The 22,083-nt window shown below is 48.2% G+C and overlaps 1 protein-coding gene across 15 annotated transcripts in view; it reads left to right on the top strand.

The window, feature by feature from the left end:
- JAKMIP3 (Janus kinase and microtubule interacting protein 3) overlaps window positions 1–22,083 on the top strand; it is a 2,072,678-nt gene that overhangs the window by 1,614,375 nt on the left and 436,220 nt on the right. For all 15 annotated transcript variants that reach the window (XM_069611426.1, XM_069611425.1, XM_069611424.1 and 12 more), the window contains 2 exons: window positions 10,731–10,799; window positions 10,908–10,985. In XM_069611426.1, the coding sequence (XP_069467527.1) occupies window positions 10,731–10,799; window positions 10,908–10,985 (147 nt within the window). The remainder of the gene's footprint in view (window positions 1–10,730; window positions 10,800–10,907; window positions 10,986–22,083) is intronic.

Genomic DNA, 22,083 nt, shown 5'->3' with positions numbered 1-22,083 from the left:
TCAGCACCTCTCTGCCTGAGATGGAAGTCCCAGCAAGTATAGAGGTGGTGGTCGCTGTGCCTGACCAGGCACCTGCACAGGGACAGGGATCAGTGGGACAGCTAGCAAATCAGGACAGTGCTGGTGCTGTGCCCCCCGTGCTACAACATCCAGATGGCGGGGGTACTTGCACAGTGTATGCTTGGCCAGGCAGCAGCAGTATAGGAGTGGCCTAGGGAAATCCTTGCAGAGACCATCAACATCAAGGAGGCAAGCAGATCAGCAACGTAAAGTCACCTGGCAGGAGGAGCGCAGGTGCTTTCGCGATTTGGTGTGCATCGGCATGAACTTTAGAATGCTTCTGATGACCGAGAGGCAGCGGGCGAGGATGGCATAGGTTTCTATGTCAAGGGCAAAGGAGATGGAAGGAAGGACACAGTGGCGGGTGTCCATACTAGAGGAGGCTTGCAGGGATAAGGAGGAGGAGGTGTGGAGGTTGAGGGAGAGTCTGCAAGTCATCCAGGTCAGGACAGTGTCCACATCCAAGTGGAGGACAATGAATGTGACTCTGCGATGGAGGATTTAATGAGGGACTATTGAGCCCACTGCCCATGTATATATTTCATTGTGTTGATTTTATTATTTTTAATTTGTTCCATGTTTCTCCTTGGATATCTCCTCCTTCCATATAGTTTGCAGTGTATACATTTTTAATACAGTTTTATCTTTGTTCATCACACAGTTTGTTCATGTGCTGCATTTTGTTTGGTTTCATTTCCATATGCATTTGTTAAGTGACGGTGACATGGGTTGGGGGCCTAACTGTGGTCATGCACTCATCAATCGTGGGGTTGTGGGGGTTGTGTCCCAATGCATGGCCACTCACCTACACACATCATGTACGAGCCAGGGGGTGCTCTCATGTCATGCTGCACATCTGCCACTGGAATGCTTCATCATCACATGTGAGTTAGTTTATATCTGGCTTTACACATCATCCATCTGCTTGTCTCACACACTGCCAGACCTCCTTTGCATCACCCTGCCACATGGCTGTTCGACTTGTGTTAGTTGCAGGGCATTTGAATGCTATGCTTTCCTACCTTCATTCATTGATTGTTGCATGCTACTCTGCTCTCACATTACATGTGGCTCTGTCCTATCAGTGATGTCTTGGACTTGTGTCCTCCTTGGTCATTCACCTACATCACTTTGGGCAATTGCAATGGCACATGGGCACAATGATACATCACATTGAATTGCATGGCTTTACTGTGTCACATGTACATGGTGCTTTCACTGTGTCACTGGTGCTACATTCTGCTGTGCTGCTGCTGTGCCACTGTGATGAGCTATACATATAGATTCTGCATCAGTGCCCCCAGTTGTCATGTCTATGTGTGGGTATGTGGCCAGTATGGTTCATGTTGGTGGCAGCCCAGTGGAGTTGAGGTAAGTTGTTGTCCAATATTGAACTGGTAGGGGGGTTATGTGGCAGGGCCAGGCTGGGTTGCCGTCAGGGTTGAGGGGGGCTAGTGGGTGATGTCAGTACATGGGGCTGTCAGTGGGTGGTGTTGGAGATGAGGGGGCTGGTGGGTTGTGTGTGGACCTGAGTGGGCTGCCTGGGGTTGATGTCGTAGGTGAGGGGGCTGGTGGGTTGTGTGTGGACCTGAGGGTGCTTCCTGGGGTAGTGTCAGAGGTGAGGGGGCTGGTGGGTGGTGCCATTATTTGAGGGGCCTGCCTGGGGGTGGTGTTGGAGGTGAGGGGGGCTGGTGGGTTGTGTCTGGAACTTAGGGGGCTGTCTGAGGTAGCGTCAGAGGTGAGGACGTCAGTTGGGTTGTGTCAGTATCTGAGGGGGCTGTCTAGGGGTGGTGTCAGAGGTGAGGGGGGCTGGTGGGTTGTGTGTGGACCTGAGGGGGCTGCCTGGGGTAGTGTTGGAGGTGAGGGGCACTGGTGGCTGGGGTCAGCACTTGAGGGAGATGCCTAGGGGTGGTGTCAGAGGTGAGGGGAGCTGGTGGGTGGTGTCTGGCCATAAGGGGGCTGCTGTGCAGTCGGGTATGTGCCAGCAGTGTGTTTGCAGCATGAGTAGGGGGGACAGTTCGCAGGGGTACAGCCATTACTTATGTGGGACTTCAAGCAGAGTAGCCTGGGTGCAGGCGTTACTCATGTGGGACCTTGTGCAGAGTAGCTGGGGTGAAGCCGTTACTTACATGGGACCTCGTGCAGAGTAGCTGGGGTGCAGCTGTTACTTATGTCGGACCTCATGCATAGTAGCTGGGGGTGCAGCATTACTTACGTGGGACTGCGCACAGGGTAGCTGGGGTACAGCCGTTACTTACATGGAACATCGCGCTGAGTGGCTGGGGTGCTAGATGTTGTGTCAGAGGTGGATGCAGAACTTTGCAGAAAGGCTGGTCGACAGCAATGTTTTTGGCCCGCGCAGCACCTTGTGGGCGCTCCTTGTGCAGCTCAATTACCTTTGTGGATCAGCTAGAAATCTGCGTTTGAATCCATGAATACGCAGAACGCGCAGATTTACTTATGCATGCAGACTTGTGCAGTGTCGTTCTTGGCACGCGCCCCTTGCTGGAATAATGTGCTCTTTTCCGTGAATCAGACCTTTAGAGAGGGCGCTAGAGAGCCGTCAAAGATGGCAGCCTCCCAGTGAGCTCCGTGCAGCTCATGCACCAATCCTGAAAATTCGCAGCATCTGTGGTGTTAAGAACGCCATCCAGCGTCACCGGCAAACTCACGGGGCAGGGTGGTACAAGACACAACCCTTCTCCCATCTGTGGCTTGCCAAATTGCCTAGTTATCCAGTGGGGAAGCACCCCCCTCCCGTAACAGGGCCGTGGCCTCCATCCGTAGCCCGACAGACCTCCGTGACGTGAGTGGCCCACCGCGCAGCAACCCGATGTCTGGGAGTAAAACATCTGGAGAGCTGAAGACACATGCATCCGATGTATCCAGACCACCGCGGCACACTGCCAAGCTTGCAGTAGCAGCACCCGGAGCGGCCCCCAGGAGTCGAGGAGAACCGGCGAAGAGCGTGTCTCCCCCAGACCTCCAAATCCTAGCCATTGAGCTGCTCATCCCACCAACAGCAGTGTGGCGAGTCATCGGACACAAGCCCAGTCACCCAGTCAATGATCTCAAACCAGCCCCAGAACACCTTCTGAGTGGAAAATAACCACATCAATACTAGCAATGGGGAGGACGGATAAGTCGCAAAGAAAATTGAACTTCGAAACCAGCTCCTCCTCTAAGGCATCAAACCCCAACAGTAGACCACAATCACCTACATAAGTGCCTCCCCAGGAAGAAGAAGAAACACAATATTTTGATATCAGAGAAATCCTACTAGACCTGAAAGCAGAAATTGGAGGCCTGGGTAGCAAACTAGATACGCTCTCTGCAAAAGTTGACCTGCTCCAACACCGATTAGACAAACATGCAGAAAGACTTGACAGAGTTGAGCAGCGAGTGTCAGACCTTGATGACAGGGCTATCTATCTCCCTAACCTCTAGAGTTTCCTCGCTAGAAACACAAATGAAAATCGTGTGCGCCAAGAATGAGGATTTGGAGGGACGTTCGCGCAGGAACAATGTTAGAATTGTCAGGGTCAGAGAACAACAACTTAAGATTAAAATGGAAGAACATGTGGAGAGAATCTGTATCAAACTATTCGGAGTGGAGACACTATCCAAACTGTTCGTGGTAAAAGAGCACATAGGATCCCCAACACGAGACCAATTCCAGGAGCGAACCCCAGGCCTATCATAGCAAAACTATTAAATTAAAAAGACCGCGACACAATACTAAGGGCGGCCAGCGAAAAAGGAGAACTTCAATTCGAAGGGGATAGTATCAAATTTTTCCTGGATTTCTCCCAGGCAGTCCAGGCACAAAGAAGATCGTTTACAGCCGTAAAGCGAGGACTGCAAGACAATCAAATACAATATTCAATGCTCTTCCCAGCAAAGCGCCGCATTCAACATGAAGGCAGAACCCAGTTCTTTAACACACCAGAAGAAACTAGTGACTTCCTAGATCGCGCCGGATGCAAACCTGCGTCAAATAGCGGAAGACCACAAAGAAGAGACCAGATGAGGAAAGATCCGCCATAAAACCACATTGTAGGAAATGCAAAACAAAGACACCGTGTCACCACGGACTTCACAAAACAAACACCACAGATCCAATCTACATCAGTAGCATGGAGCCGCCCTCTCTTGGGAGGCTACCAGCGCCCCGAGCGCAGCTAAAATGACTGTTTGGTTTAATAGGGAACGTTCACTGTGGGCCAGTTGGGGGTTGTCCATGCCAGGGAGGGAAGTTAGTTCAACGAAGACGCCTTTTGCTGCTCGCCCACTTACCACTATGCCCACACAACTGAACATTATCCATAAGAAAGCAATCTCCAACAATCGCCGTTACCCAACCATACCCCAGACACGTCCTAACGCTCAAAGCAGATTCATATCTAATCATTCTCTAGGATGTCAGTGATGCCGTTGAAAATTGCCCCCTGGAACATTTGTGGCGGCAACCAACCAGCAAAAACCAGGAGGATCCTCCAATAAATACGATGCCACAAAATCAATATCGCGATACTACAAGAAACCCAGCTCCTCCCATCCTCTGAACAACATTGGGCCAAATCATGGGGATGCCACAGATATTTTTTGTCATACTCAGCCTACGCCAGAGGTGTTGCAATTTTAATTGACAAAAGGGCTAATTTTAGCCTTATCGATTCAAAGAAAGACACAGAAGGAAGAGCCTTACTTGTAAAGGGAATTCTGGCAGGGAAGGAAGTAGTCATAGTAAACTCATATGCCCCCAATACTGACGGCCCGGACAACTATAACTGGGTCATGACCCAACTAGGAAAGGTTAACGCAACGTCCATCATTTGGGGAGTGGACCTCAACACTGCATTGGACTCCAGAATAGACAAGTCTCACAACACAGCCGGAAGCCCATCCAAAGCAAGCGTTCAAATTAAATAAATCTGTCAAACATTCAATCTATCTGACACGTGGCGACAATATAACCATGATGCAAGAGAATACACCTTCCACTCAGCGGTTCACAAAACCAGCTCTCGGATAGACTATATCCTAGCATCTACCCAAGGCACATTCAAATGGGGGATGAGCCAAATCCTCCCGCGAACCTTCTCGGATCACTCCATGGTGACACTAGAGGCCACGCTAGCCAGAACTGCAACACCCGGGCTCAACTGGAGGTTTAAACCCAGTTCTTTAACCGACAGCGTATTCGCACCAGAACTACGGCAAGAAATAACATCATTCTTAGAAATAAATCGGACCTCTTTGGACTCGGCCAGTACCATATGGGAAACACTAAAATGCTAGAGGAGTATGTCTAGCAAAAGAGAATGGCATACTAAAACTAATACACAATGAGCTGGCCAACAGTGAAAAATGCCTAAAAGAACTAGAGCTACTCAAATTCAAAGAAATGGCTGAACGCGAACTAAAATTCCTCTGGCACAGACACCAAGTTCGCCAATACGGAGAAGGACAAAAACCAGGCGCATTATTGGCCCGGTTATTGACAATAGACAAAACCCCTACCAGAGTGGATCACATCAAAAACGCACAAGGGACAACGTTCTACACAGAAGAAGAGATAGCCAACGTATTCCATAACTTTTATCAAAACCTCTACAGCTCTAGAGGTAGCACTGACCCAGAGTTGATGTGAGATTTCCTAAACGACACAGAACTGTACTGGGTAGCCGCGGAGCTACGTGAACCCCTAAACACACCTATAACTTCAGAGGAAATCCTAGAAGCAATTAAATCTCTCCCTAACACTAAAGCACCAGGTCCCGACTGACTCACAGGAGAGTTTTACAAAGCCCATGCGACCATCATTGCCCCTCTTCTGCTTCGCATCTATGAGGAATCAATAGAACGGGGAAGCCTCCCCCCAACAATGCGTGAAGCCAATATAATGGTAGTGCACAAAGAAGGCAAACCCGCAGAAGACTGTGCATCCTACAAACCAATATCCTTGATTAATTTGGACAACAAGATCCTGGCCAAAATTCTGACAACACGATTACTCCCCCTCATGCCAGCCCTAGTACTCGCCGATCAAGCCTGTTTTATCCCAGGGCGCAGCACAACATACGGCATTAGAAGACTATTCGCGTAATAGAAGCCCTTGACCCCACACAACAGGCAATAGCAGTACTACTTGATGCTGAGAAAGCTTTTGATTTCGTAGAATGGCCCTTTATTTTTTCGACGCTCAGGCAAATGGGGTTAGGGAATTTCTTTAACAAGCTAGTCTTGTTACTGTACAACAACCCCCGATCATACATCACATTGGGGAACACCAGATCCTCGAGCATTACCCTAGAACGCGCGACTAGACAAGGCTGAGAGCCAATCAATTACACAGAGGCCTCAAGCTAGGACCCCACAGGCTAATAGTCTCCCTCTATGCCGACGATGTCATGTTATTCGTCAGCGACCCACAAACCAACCTTAACCCTATAATGCCTGAAGTGATCAAATTCAGCCAAATGTCCGGCCTCAAAACCAACCATGCGAAATCAGTTGTATTTCCCTTAAATCCGAATACCAGGGCGTTCAGGGATGATCATAGCTTTAAATGGCAAAACTCCAAAGTTCGATACCTGGGTAAATATATGTCCCTCAGCCACAATGATATATATAAAGATAACTACGCAATGACACTAAATGCCCTGCAGGAATGAGTTCAAAGACGGAAAACACTTCTGTTAACATTATGGGGTAGATCCTCCTTAACTAAAATGGTCATACTCCCCAAACTCCTTTATTTGTTCACGAATATTCCATTACTAATCCCGAGGTCCTTCCTCCAGAAAATCAAAAGTCTCATCCTAGAATTGTTATGGGCAGGAAAGCCAGCACAGGTAGCATACAAAACACTAACACTACCAACCTCACACGGCAGCCTGGCACTCCCAGACATAGAGAAGTATTATTGGGCAGCCCAAGCACAATTCCTAAGCCATTGGTATACAACACACTTCATTCGTCCACACGTTCAAGTGGAACGGGCCCTCGCATCCCCCAACTTGCTTAGAGCCATCATCAATAGCCATACCCCAGTACCACACAACACATTGTCTTGTCCACGTATACGATCTGGAAAAGGTTTGCACGCAAATATGAGGTAAATATAATATTCTCCCCCCTATTACCGATCAGATTTATTCCCAACATCCCCCTTACAAACGAAAAAGTATTTCTAATATGGCCAGTCAACATCCAATCCTTTGGAGACCTATTCCCAGATGGCACCTTCTTAACTCCCCAAATGGCTAAAGACAGGGGTGAAAACATTTCCCTTGACATATTACTTTACTTTCAGCTACGTCACACCTTACAAACGCTGTTCCCTCATTTCCCCAACAGCCTCCAACATGGGACTTACTACATAACGTTATCCTAGCCCAGGGAGAAGGGAGACTAGTATCACAGCTATATAAGTCCATGCTAACCGACACAGTAGCAATAGACCCTCGTGTGAAGCAAAAATGGGAAATAGCCATCCAAGAAACGATACCAGATGAAGACTGGACCTACATCCTCCGGCAAACCCAAAAAGTTGCGCTAAACACGCGATACAAACTAATTCACTTCAACTTCATACATCAAACCTACTACACCCCAGCCATGAAACACAAACCCCACCGCGAATCGTCAGCCCAATGCGAAAGGTGCGCAACCGCAAACGCAGACTTCTTCCACCTAGCCTGGAACTGCCCCGGAATACACCGATTTTGGACCACCGTGATACAGATAACCGCAGACATCATAGGGAACAGGTAACCCCTCTACCCCTTGGGGCCCAACTCGGTCTAACAAACCGGCTACAGCCTGCAACATGAAAATTAGCAGCCCTTCTCATGGTACTGGCACGAAGGAGAGTAGCTATGACCTGGGGCCGTGGCCCACTGCCAAAGATCGAAGACTGGAAGAAAGACATTCTATACTGCCAAGATATGGATAATGAATTCATAAAAATGCTGCCAGTACATGCACGCCCCCCCCCGACATTTGGGGACCTTTCGTAATATATCTGCTAAACAGCGCTGTAACCTCGGACTCAGAAATATCAGACATATAAACTCAGCGCATAAGACAGCGAAACTCTATAGTGGCGACATCAAGGACTTGTGTCAACGGAACCAAGTAAACGATCCCTACATTTATCCTACTGGGCGCGGGGGGCAGGGGGAGGGTGGGCAAGGGGCGTTGGATGTAGTTTATGCTATGTAGGCACCCGTTAGGTGCAATGTTTATGTTTTGTACAAAATCACGAAAAATAAAGTTTAAAAAAGAAAATGAATCAGACCTTTCATCTTTTCGAAACTGTGATTTTACAATTTATCTGGGATCGTGAATCCATCTTTGAAACAAGACAGACAGCTCTACTAAAGAAAACCTCCCTTAACCACACAAATAATAAAATGATTGATTTGTTTAAAGTTTTGCATCTTTATACAGGTCCTTAAATGTACTTTTAGTCAAAATAAAACACATACGTATTCCTGTTGCTGTTTTACAGAAAATAGTAGCCCTTGCGATTACTTTGCGGACACACCTTGTTAAGAGGGTATGCTATCATTGCATATAAGCATGGTATATTCATATTAGTTCATCTCCATAGACTCCGAAAGTGCTACAGATTTGCCCACAAAACAATTATAATCTGTTGGGAATGCCCTGTCTGTGGATCACCCATAAGGTAATCCAGATGCAAATTGCACCATCCCTGGGCCATTTGTGATGATGTAAATAGAGTCACAGATACTTTCTAAGTGACAACCCCAGTGAGAGGTGCAGTCACAGACTAATCCTCACATTTGTCAGAGGCTTGGTACCTATTGCATATGCAGTTGAGGGTAGCTGGACAAACAACCTGGAAGCAGCCGCACTTAAAGTATTAGCATGTGTGCACCACCAAGACTTTAACAGAGCAGTGGGTGAACTTGGCCACCTTGGCAAAGTGTGTTATGCTTATCCCAAATACTGAAACTGCACCTGGGAACAGCGTTTCTTACTGTAATGTGATGCACAGCTGTGGTGTGGTTCTGGCAAAGCCTTTGTGCCCTTCTCCATTCCCTCCCTGTGCTTCCTCTCGCTTCCGCTCTTTCTCTCTTCTTGCTCCACTTGAATGGAATTCTCTTCCCCAACAAATCAGAGAAACGGTGCACAATGATTTGTTCAAAACCAAAGTAAAAGCCTACCTCCTCACCTCTAAGTTACCCTCTCTCCCTCACTTTCTCTGCCTCCACTCTAGCACTTCATCTATCATGGTCGCATCCCCAACACAGCTGTCCGTTCCGCCTATCTGCACTTAAAAATGTCTATTGTTGTTTGTCCTTAATACATGTATTGTCCTTGGTGACTGTTCCATTTACTCCTCCCCACAACCTGGTCAGAATGTCACTAGTACACACTCCATTGTAAGAAGCTCACTGCTTCCCATCAAATCCGATTTCTTATCAATTGTACATTATTTTGTAATCTAAAGAGCATTGTTCCTCCCTATATAAATAAATAAACCAACAAACGTGAGGGCCAATGATATGTTGGCCCCTGGAGAATGCCAACTTGCTGAATATTTTCCAGAATGGGTCTAGACCGATGAAAGAAGCAGAATTGTTTCTAATTTTCGTTCAGCTGATCTTTGGTTGCTAATACAATTCAGTGGAGTTGACCCCCGGTTTTGCCAATTCGAATAATGGATTGTTGACATTATTTGCCATCCAGCCCTCTTTGTTTCAGTCCTGGATCCTAAACTTGTATCACCAAGCTTTGAGGATTTCTGTATTTTCTGATTATATATATCATGTGTGATGTCTATGCTCCTCTATTCTCTTAATTCAAGTAAACCACTAGCCTCATCAGTTTGCCTGGGCCCTTCTAAATCCTTCACTTTTGAATGTGTATTTTTCGTCTTGGGCAAATTAATCTTCATGTGTTTTTTACGTGTCAAATACATTTTTGCAAACAGGCTGATTGAGATCCTGCATTCTGGTGGCAAATATGTGGTTTCAGTGGTGGACTGACCAATAGGGAACTCTGGAGATTTCCTGGTATGCCTTTGTACCCTGGTCCTCTTTTCTTGCAGAAAATGTGTGATATGGGGCCCCTTTGAAAATTATTTCCAGCCTCTTTTGGCTCCCAGTCCACCCCTGTGTGGATTACCTAAAATTGGCTTAAACCTAACCCTAGAAAAGCAAAATTGTTAATCACAGAACCTCGTTTACATCTCTGGTTAATCAACAATTGGCAGCAGTTGTTTGGGAATGTTCAAATCTGGGACTGATTATTAGGAACTCAGCCTTCCTAGGTGACTGAGATTTCTCTATCACCCCTCAGGCTGGGGCAGTGATGGAGAATTGCAGTCATTATCACAGCAGGTAGCTGCCTTCTTTTATTATATATTATCAACAGCACTTTTGCTGGACCCTAATCCCTCACTCAGGAGAGCGTGCGCTAGATTACTAAATGCTGAATGTCACCACTGAAGCCTTAAACAATTTCAGCATTTGGGTTTGGCCATTGTAGGACAAACATAACTTTCCACATATCACACAATTGCATTCAGTAGAATAAACCATTCTGGTTGCCAAGCTGATGTATATCATTGTTCATCAACGATCCTCTCTTTCCTGCATTGTGGGATTACATTCCTCCTTCTCCTTGTTTAGTGGCTGCAGCAGATTGAAGTGACAGAAGCGGCTCTGCAACAAAAGATGATAGACATTGAGCATGAAAAGGTAAGAATCTAATTCAAACTCCCCCCATTTTCATCAAACCTGTGCGTGTATGCGTGTTCAACTTAAGCATAATAGGTAAGCCACATACTGTTTCACCTATTTACATAGGAACTGTTCAGTAAACAGAAAGGATATTTGGACGAGGAGCTGGACTACAGAAAGCAGACCTTGGATCAAGCTCATAAGGTAAAAATGAATCAATATATAATACATAATGATGAGCTTAATATCTCTGTTGCTCAATTTCTGTAGTATATACTCCATTCAAATTCTATATTTACTAAATATTTGGTCACTGTTATCAAAAGACAGCAGTGGCTTCAGATCCCATATTTCGCTGGAATGCAGTGTTTTTCGTTTATCATGTGCGCTATGTTCACTATATAATCGGTAGTCGGACTGATTCACAGAGCGTTGCTCAGTTGGTCTGCCCCATTGTAAATTGCTTGTGAAAATCAGGCCCAATGCTGTCTAGTGTTCTGGGGACACGAGCCATTCTGCCAGCCTCACTTTGTTGAAATCATTTGATGGCATTACAGCACTGTCATTAATAAAAAAAACTCCCTGTTATGTATTCCCAGTAACTTAGTCCCTCACTGTCTATCTGTTTTTTTTCTCGTTCTCTCTTTCTTCCCATCCACGCTCTCGTTGTCTCTTTCTTTCTCTCTTTTTCTCTCTCTCTCCCGCTTTCTCTCCACTGAACATTTTTTCTCAGAGGCACGTTAAATTGGCCTAATAAAAACTAGAATATTGAGTACAAATCTTTCTTAAAGGGATTTTATTTTATTTTAATGTATATAGCGGCTCACCAAACCCTCAGGCATCAGGGCACTTGTTACAGAAAGTACAAATGTTATTCTTCAAAAGGACCCAGGGAAATTGGTTTATCATGCATAAACTGGTAAAACCAGGACCCATGGTACAAGAGGCTACATCAGACATGCATAATGCAAGGACTAAATCAAGTAGGTGCATAGACTAGTAAAGCCTGGCCTCATGGTACAGGAGGCTACATCAGGCAGGCATAATGCATGGTCAAAATAAAGTAGGTGCATAGACTGGTAAAACCAGGCCTCATGGTACAGGAGGCTACATCAGGCATGCATAATGCTAGGTCAATATATTGTAGGTGCATAGACTGGTAAAGCCAGGCCTCATGGTACAGGAGGCTCCATCAGGCATGCATAGTGCAAGGACAAAATCAAATAGGTGGATAGACTGGTAAAGCCCGGCCTCATGGTACGGAAGGCTACATCAGGTATGCATAATGGAAGGCCTGACGATAGAGGGTAACATTAGGTGTACATAAATGCAGACGAACGACCAAGTTATAGACAAGCACGATATGAAGTCAGCATTGACCTGCAGAATAAATCAAATAGAGTGCAAGCACATTTATCAGTGAATGCACTTGAGCGGGTCTAGAGGCTTACATACATAGGGCGAGGCATTGTTGAAAACAATAAGGTATCAGCGACACACTTGGGATACCATGGCAGGCTGACTTTACATAACACAACTATGGGTTGAACTGGCAAGAATAGACCAGTAACAAGTATGGTACAAAGTTTAAATTAAATCAAATATGGTTTAGGCATGTTCCTGGCACCGCTTGAAGCTTGGCGATATGATCTGATAGAGTGAAGTAAAGTGGCAGGTGCAGTGGATAGCATTAGCGTGGAGGTAGTGCAAGGTGAGTAATGAGCACGCGAACCAGGATTAAGTACAGTAAGATAGTATGAACTACCAGTCGGTGTAACAATCAAGAAGGTTGTAACCGTGTAGAGATTCCAGTCAGGTAGAGATGGTGAGTCCAGGCTGACGGGAAACGGCATTACAAGCAGGAACGAGCAAAGGCATGCATCGCTAAGGATGGGTATGACCTACCTTGGTAGGCAGAGTGGGTGAACGTAGCTGAGTGTTTCGGTAGGCCAGGCATTGCTCTGCATCACTAGCGGAGACTGGCAGAGACGAGTGATAAAGGCCTTAATTTCTGGCTGTGTGCTGAAGGCTGACTGCGCCTCCTGGCTAGGTTGCATCTCCGGTGATGAGGCGGCTGGCAGCCTATCAGCTTGCTCCGTGGCCTGGGCAGTCTGGGAGCCAGATGATTGCTCCAAAAGGGTGGGGGCCATGTTTGCAGGGTCCTGGGTCATGGAGGCAATGGTGTAAGTGAAGTATGGTTCACATCTAGATGGGTGCGAGGTGCTGGTCTCGAGGTGGAATAGGAGACCGGCAGAGATGAGTTATAGAGGCCTTAACTTCTGACCTTGTCTGAAGCCCGGCTGCGCCTCCTGGCTAGGTTGCATCTCTGGTGATGAGGCGGCTGGCAGCCTATCAAATTCCTCTGTGGCCTGGGCAGTCTGGGAGACAGATGGTTGCTCCAAAATGGCAGGGGCCATGTTTGCAGGGCCAAGACTTCTGAGGTGGCCACTGGGCGTGCCTGTACCTGGCCCAGTGGCCATGTGTACCATGGTTCCACACCACCACCTCATGGTATCCAGTGAAAGTATTGCCTTGTAAATGGCACCATGGGGCGATATTTACTCAAATGTATATTCTGACTACAAGGAAGCACTTTGCCACATATTCCTAGACTGGATTTTAGAATTGCAAATGACACCCGTCCTGGTATATGTTGGAAGTGCATTTTAGGAGTCAGGAGAGAAAATTGCCTCCGAGGCGAAATTATCCAGGTGACATGTTCACTTAAAACCCACATGTTCTGTAAATCTTTTATCACATATGGCCCTACTAAGCCTGTGTTTTGATTTGGTCACCTACGGTCAGAGGCATAGGCAGGGTAGCATCTGAGCGGGCAAGGCCCACCCACAATCTGTAAATGCCCACTCAGCGGCACTGTGTGGTCATTTACAGTTGTTAATGGCACTGTGGTAGGCCTAACTACATTAGCTTCATGCCCCACTTGTTAGACAATCCTGGCTACATATCTGCCTATGACCCTTCTTAACTTCTGAAATTCATTTAGGCACCTACGGCCTTCCTATGTCACTTCATAACCTGTGATATCGTATTCTGTTTGCCTATGGACATGCTCAACCTGTGCAGTATGGTCACCTCTGGCCCTGCTTATCCTCTGACATTGAATTTTGTTTCAACAAAAAGGAATTGGAGCCCCTCTGACAAGAACGCACTCAGCCAAATAACATGGTCTATGTAAAGGTGCCAACAGAGGAGAAATTACCATTTGCATATCAGTCTAGTTCCACCCACTTAGGCAGTCCAGCACCAAAATGCTTGGCAATTTTCCTCTGAACAAGAGTACCAACAGCAACCCCAGACATGTGTTTCAGCCTTGTCGGGCCTCATCCGTGAGATGAAGCTGTGCCCTTCTAAGCACAGTGAGCAAGGTGTCCATGTCTGGATTACCATGGGTAATTTAGGGTGAAAACCCAAGTTCCTAATTCTTCTTTTAAAAGGTCTGGGAGTCCCTCTACCCAGAGCGAACACAGTCAAATAACCTGTTTTATGGTTTTGGAGCCCACTCTGGAGGGCCTACAACCACGTTTTAGCTCACTGTCCTTTTCACACAGGAGAAATATCCATGTGCATATTAGTCTGGTCCCACCCACTTAGGCAGTCCAGTACTGCTAGGCGATTCGCCTCTGAGCAAGAGTACCAACAGCAACCCCAGACACGTGTTTTCGCCTATTCGGGCCTCGTCAGTGAGGTGAAGTTGTGCTTCTCTAAGCATAGTGAGGAAGTGGTCCATGCCTGGATTACCCAGGGTAACGTAAGGTGAAACCTCACATTTCTAAAATTCTAAAAAGGTCTGGGAGCCCCTCTACTGAGAACAAACTCAGCCAAATAACCTGTCCTATAGGAATATGCCCACCAAGGAGGGTCTACAGCCACGTTTAGCTCACTGTACTTTTCACCACAGAGGAGAAATATGAATTTACATATCAGTCTGGTCCCACCCACTTAAGCAGTCCATCACCAAAATGCTAGGCAATTCTTCTCTGCACAAGAGCCCCAACAGCAACCCCAGACACGTGCTTCAGCCTAGTGGGCCTCATCAGTGAGGTGAAGCTGTGGCTCTCTAAGCACAATGAGCAAGGGGTCCATGTCTGGATTACCCTGGGTAACCTAGGGTGAATCTGCAGGTTCCTAAAAAATGATTACAGCCAAATAACCTGTTCTATGCGAAGGTGGCCAGTCAGGAGGGTCTTCAGTCACATGGCTGTAGACCCTCCCAAGTGGGCACCTCCCCATAGAACAGGTTATTTGGCCGAATGTGTTCTCGCTAGAGGGCCTCACAGACCTTTTTCTGAATTGTATTATATTTGCCTATTGTCCTGTTTAACCATGGTATTGCGCTCTGGTCACCTTTGGCCAAGCTTAACCTATAATAGTGCATGTTGGTCAACTTATGTCCCTGGTTAACCTCTGATATTGAATTTTGATCCCCTATGGCCCTGATCAACCCGTGACATTTAATTGCGTTTACACATGACAATGCTCAACCTGTGACGTTTTAGTCCCCTACGGCCATGCTTAACCTGTGATCTTTTATTTGGTTCACCTATAAACTTTTAACATTAGTGATATTGTGTTTTGTTTGCCTATTGTGCTGCTTAACAATTGATATTCCATCTTGGTTGCATATGGCTCTACCTAACACAATATTGCAGTTTAGTTGCCTATGGCACTGTTTAAACTCTGCTGTTGCATATTCGTCACTTATTGTGCTGCTTAAGCTGTTATAGTGTATTCTGTTTATCTGTGGCCCTGCTTAACCTGTGATATTGCTTCTTGGCCACCTTATAGCCCTGCTCAACCTGAACAATTTGGCATTCTGGTCAAGCGCTTTGAAGCACTCCACCTGTGAATAAGCTCTGTATAAATAAACAATTACAAATTACAAACATTACAAATTACCATTAGCAATTTGTAAACTGCGATACTGCATTTTGGTTACCTTTGGCGAGGCTTCACCTGTCTGTTAAAACATTCTGTGTACACTAACCCTTATCCCTAACAAACAGAGCCTGCTGCTCAACCCATCCCTTTTTTAGCCTTTTCCTCTATAACTCCTCTTCCTCTACATTTGTCAACAATGCATGCCTCACTCCAATTGATACTTCCCTCCCTCTACTTTCAAATTCCCTGCCGACCCCATCCCCCTGGACTGCCCTCCTTAACTCTTCCACCTCACTCTCTAATGCTGCCTGTCAAGTTTCTCTCTGATGCCCAACCATCAAAAGAGCCCATAGCTGAATAGTCTACTCTAACCTCATCTATCCCCCATGCAGCTCGTGCAATATTCCATCCTCCCCCAACTGCTTCCCAATGCCCTTTCCATTCGGCTCTGGAATGCCCAATCTATCTGTAAATAACTCTTTCCTAACTAACCCCTTTGACTCTTGCAACCACCTTCTTGTGGCCATGTGCATTACTTAGGCATGGATCACACCTCATTACTCAGTTACCTCTGCTGACTTACATACTAACACTGCTACATTTGTGCATTCCTCCGACACATCCAAAATAGAAGGATGTTCTGGCCTCATGATCAGAAGGGCTCACCCCTCTCTCTTGTTCATCTTCTGACTTTGTGCCACTCTTTAGCATTCGTTTGTACCCAACACCTACCTCTCTAGCTATCTTCCTGATGTGCAGGTCCTTGGTATGAAGAGAAATTCAACCGGTGGGGGGTGTCTGTACTTCTGCTCTCTATATGGTAGAGGAGAGGCACAGAGGACCCCGGCCAAGATTCTCTAATACGGTAGCAATGGACGAGCAATCAAGGCCTAGCTTCTCAGGAGGTGATGCAGGCTGGTTCTTAAGTACAGTGTACCCCAAGCCCCCACAAAGGAATGTCCACACACTGTATTGGTTAGAACACAGTCTTTATATAATCAATAGTCAAGGTTATGTACACTTATCACAATAACTCACTTTGTACTCTGGAAAATCAACAATGGCAAATATATACAATTCTAAAGTGGTACCACCCTTTGTACTAGATCTTATTAAAGTGCATCAACAATACTGTAACAATGTCACACAGATCAATAGAGTGAAACCAGCAATAGAGAGAGGAGAGAAAATAAGATGGTTGAGCAATAGGCAGAATACTGGCCCCTACCACTAGGCACAGTTCTGTGTGGAGATCCCCCCACCTGGGCAACCTGTAAAACAAAGATATAGCACAAGCCCAGTCCATATATTGTTCTGTAAGTCTTATTCCCTCCTATAATGTTTTTACCCCCCCAATGTACCTGGTGGAGTCGAGTTCTTCGAAGAGGCGTCGACAGATCCTTCTTGAGCGACCCCCCTTTCAAGCGGGAGTCACGGATCGTCGAGAGGCGTCGAGAAACGTCGAGGAACTCGGTGTTCGGCGACGGGGAATCGACGGCCCTTCTTGAATGCCTTCTCTTTCAAGCGAGAGGCACGGGGCGTCGAACGTCCGTCGACAAACAATGATGAGGCGGCTGCTTCGTCCGAGCGGTGCTCGTCGGCGTCGGAGCGTCGGTGTCCTGCAAGGCAGAGGCGTGCGGGGCACCTCGGTGACAATAGTTCTGGACCGCAAAGATTGTGGAGACGGAGGCCCAGCAAGGGCGTCGAGTCGTTCGAGTCTTTGTGGTCTTCGGGTGGCGGGAAACCCACCGGCAGGTTTCTCCTCGGCGCGTTGGTCGTCCTCGACTTTCTCCGGCAGGACAAAGCGGTCGACGGTGCGGACGAGGTAGTCCTTCGATTCGAATGTTCTTAGGCAAAGGAGCGGACGGCTCCGGTCGTCGGCGGCAGGGCGTCAAGTGGTTCCCACGGCTGGGCAACACAACTTCGACGAGCCTCCAGCAGTTACACAAACCTGCGAACCCTGGTCGACGGCAATGGACTTCGACGGCGTCGATGTCCGGGTGCTTCACTTCGATCTCCTCGGCGATCCCGTCTCGGGTCGGCAGCCTTTCGAGGGTCTGTCTTCCAGGGCGCTTCGGCGAAGATGGAGCGATGCTCGATGGTCCCTCGGAGCACGGGAAGAGGGCGCCTTACCAGGTCCTCTCTCGGGTCAGTCTTCGATGATTTCAGCAGCCTTCGGATCGGTCGAAGCAAATGCCACAGCAAGTCTTCTTCCTCCAGCTGGACGTCGAGGATCAGCAGTTCCAGTTACTCTTAGAGTGGAGACTCAGCTCCAGGATGCTTCTGAACGCTTCTGAACGTTCCTGAACCCCCTGAACAGTGGTGAGAGGTCCCCAGATATACTATTCTGTCTCTCATCCACACTGCTGGCACACACTCAGCAGCCAATCATACAGAGGGGCATTAATGCAGTCAGTCAGCCAATCAGGCACACAGTGCATTCAGGCCACACTCCTCGCTTTCAGACACTCACAACAAGGAATGTGGATTGGGACAAGTACCCAGCCATTCAACACTACACACTGCATTCAGGCCAGTTTCGGGCAGGGCTGTCTCAGTCTTTGTCTCTCATGCCAGAAACCAGAAAACCACAACAAGGAGTGCATATTGGTCACACACTGCATTCACCCAGGTTCCACCAACAGGAGGTACCCACAACATACAGTCACTGGGAAGGCTCCAGTCAGTCTAGCTGGGCCTTCACAACAACACCATATATGGAACTTCCACCCAACAGCCAGTCAGGGGGAAGGGACAGAGTCAGGGCTTCCCAGGACTTTGGGAAAACAAGGTAACAGGCAATAGAAAGCAGGAGGCCACAGGGGCCATCTTGTTCCCTATCAGGAATCAACTGATCCCAATGGCAGGGCCTGGGTATCCCAAAATGGAGGACACCCAGAGCACCTGTCAAATTCAGCATGGAGCTGCCACCAGCCCATACCCTGCTCTGTGGGCCACCCACAGGTGCCCAAAACCATACACTAGGGGCACAGAGTTGTACCCCTACCCATGGGTGCCATAAGGGTATCCCATGGGCCTGTTCACCAAACCAAAAGAGAGAGCTGCACTGCCAGGAGTCCCACATGGACTCCTGGGCAGAAAACATGACAGAACACACGATAAAAAGCAGTAAAGGACAAGGATTCAGAGGCCCTGTCCCTCAGATGCATTTCCAGCATCACAGTCGCCCTTCCCCCAGACTGAGGTGGAGGGTGTCTAATCTCCCACGGGATAGACACCCTCATCCAGACGGTCAACATACCTTCTGGAAAGGCCATCTGCATTATCGTGACTCTTCCCTGGTCTGTGCTCTATGGTGAAGTCTAGCCCTTGCAGGCTAATGGACCACCTGAGCAATTTCGGATTCTCACCCTTCATTTGCATAAGCCACTTCAGGGGCTTATGATCTGTTTGGACCTTGAAGGTAGACCCCGTAAGGTAGGGCCTAAAACGCCTAAGGCTCCAAACTATGCTAAAACACTCCTTTTCAACAGTAGCCCACCTAAGTTCTCTACCCTTGAGTTGTCTACTGATGAATATGATAGGATGTTCTCTCCCTTTGTCATCTAACTGGGACAAGACAGCTCCAATTCCGGTGTCGCAGGCATCCGTCTGGACGATAAAGGGTCGGCTGTAGTCAGGCGCACACAACACAGGTGTCCTACACAGACTTTCTTTCAAGCCATCAAAGGCCCTCTGACAGTCTTCGGTCCAATTAACCTTCCTGGGCTGTTTGGGTGAAGTTAGAGCTGTCAGGGGTGCAGCTATGGTTCCATAGTCTGCCATGAAATTGCGATAGTACCCAGTGAGGCCCAAAAAGGCTCTCACCTGGGTTTGAGTAGTGGGAGTCTCCCAGTGCTGTACATCCTGTACTTTACTGGAGAGAGGTTGGATTTGACCCCCTCCTACCTCATGACCAAGATAGGTAACTTTCCCCTGAGCTATCTGGCACTTGGTGGCCTTGATAGTGAAGTTAGCCCTTTTCAAGGCCTGCAACACCTTATCCAGATGTGTCAAATGCTCTTCCCAAGTCGAACTGTAGACGGCAATGTCGTCTAAGTAAGCCACACAAAAGGCTTCCAGCCCACTGAGCGCATGGTTGACCAATCTCTGGAAGGTGGCAGGGGCATTTTTCAACCCAAAAGGCATGACCCTAAACTGGTAGAGTCCCTCAGGTGTTGAGAAGGCCGTCTTTTCCTTGGCCTGGTCCGTCAGAGCTATTTGCCAATAGCCTGAGGTAAGGTCAAAGGTGCTCACAAATTTGGCAGCACCTATGGTGTCCACGAGCTGATCAGCCCTAGGCAATGGGTGCGCGTCAGTTTTGGTGACGGCATTGACTCCTCGGTAGTCCACACAGAACCTCCAATCCTTGGTACCCGCTTGGGAACTTGCCTTGGGGACAAGGACCACTGGACTGGACCAGGGACTGGTTGAGGGTTCAATTACACCCAGATCCAACATCTTGGCGACCTCAGCCTGGATGTGGTTCTTGACGGTATCTGACATATGGTAGCACCTGCTTCTGACAGGCAAACTGTCACCAGTGTCAATTTCATGCCTACACCACGGTGTAAGGCCTGGCGTCAGTGAAAACAGAGAGGCATACTGTTGGAGCAAAGCCCTGCAGGCCCTCTGTTGCTCTGTTGTCAAATCTGGAGAGAGATGTACTCCCTCCACTGAGCCATCCTGAGGGTTGCTATGCAGCAAATCAGGAAGGGGCTCACTCTCATCCTCTTCTTGCCCTGAAGCTAGCAAGAGACATGAGACTTCTGCTCGCCGGTGGAAAGGCTTGAGCCTGTTGACATGGAATATCTCAGGGGCTACCCCAGAGGCTCCCATGTCAACCAGATAATTGACTTCGCCCATCTTGGAGATGATCCTGAAGGGTCCAGTCCACTTGTCTGCCAGAGCTCTAGGCTTGGTAGGCTCCATCACAAGGATTTCCTGTCCCGGAGTCCAATCCACTTGCGAGGCTTTAAGGTCATGCCAGTACTTATTCAATTCCTGGCTGGCCTTGAGATTTGCTGTTGCCTGACCCATCATCTGTGTCATCCTCCGTCTGAGGCCTAACACATAGTCCCCCACTTGCTTGTCGGGACCTGGAGGGGTGGCTTCCAAGCCTTCTCTGATCAAGGCGAGGGGCCCCCTCAGGGGATGTCCAAAGAGTAACTCAAAGGGGCTGAAACCAACACCCTCTTGAGGTACCTCTCTGTAAGCAAACAGCAGGCATGGCAGGAGGAGATCCCATTTCCTCCTTAGGGGTTCTTCCAAAGCCCCTAGCATGCCCTTGAGAGTTTTATTAAATCTCTCAACCAGACCATTGGTCTGGGGGTGGTAAGAGGTGGAGAACTTGTAGGTTACCCCGCACTCTGTCCACATGGTTTTCATGTAACTAGACATGAAGTTGGATCCTCGGTCAGAGACAACCTCCTTGGGGAATCCAACACGGGTGAAAATGCCCAGGAGAGCCCTGGCAACCACCTTGGCAGTAACAGTCCGAAGGGGTATTGCCTCAGGGTACCTGGTGGCATGATCTACCAAGACCAGGATGAACCGATGTCCACCTGAAGTGGGAGGGTCAAGGGGACCGACGATGTCGATGCCCACCCTCTCAAATGGTGTGCCAACCACTGGCAACGGCTGCAGTGGGGCAATGACACTACCTCCAGTCTTGCCAGACAACTGACAAGTTGGGCAGGTCCTGCAGTGGGACTCCACCTCTACTCCCATCCGTGGCCAGTAGAAATGGGCAGAGAGCCTCTGCTTAGTCTTCTTGGTCCCAAGATGACCAGCCAAGGGCACCTCATGCGCCAACTGCAGTAGGAAGGGCCTGTAAACCTGGGGTACCACCAACCTCTTGAGGGCACCAGGTTCAGGCTTAGTGGGCTCACTAACAAGGAGCTCACCCTCCCAATAAATCCGGAATGTCCTAGGCACTTCTCCTTGTGCCTGGGACAGGGCCTGTTTCCTCAGTCCCTCGAGAGAGTGGCACTCTCTCTGTCCCTTACAGAAGTCTGCCCGGGAGGGTCCCCCTTCAGCTAACAAGCATTGAAGGTCGGGATGATCCTCCGGGTTGAGAACCTCTCCCACAGGAGAGTCTTCTGTCTCTTCTCCCACAGGAGTTGAGTTTGGGTTTTCCACTGGACCCAGCCCGTGCAGAGCATGGATCCCAATGGGTGCTGTCGGAACAGCAGGAAGAGAAGGTGTTCCCTCCACAGAGGTGGCCTTCTTGGTCTTCCTTCTTCTTGCCTTAGGCCTCACCTTTGGCTTGGGTACCTGACTCACAGCCAGACCCGGTGTCACCTGTGATCTAGTGACGGCAGCAGCAGTCATGGGAAGACCATCCGAGATCAACCCCAACTCTACTAGATCATTTCCTAACAGAATGTTAGCAGGGACATTG

This window comes from Ambystoma mexicanum, chromosome 8, assembly GCF_040938575.1.
Source record: "Ambystoma mexicanum isolate Mex_15411 chromosome 8, UKY_AmexF1_1, whole genome shotgun sequence".
Classification (NCBI taxonomy): Eukaryota; Metazoa; Chordata; class Amphibia; order Caudata; family Ambystomatidae; genus Ambystoma; species Ambystoma mexicanum.
Note: the sequence above shows the minus strand (reverse complement) of the source record. Positions and strands in the feature narration are given on the sequence as shown.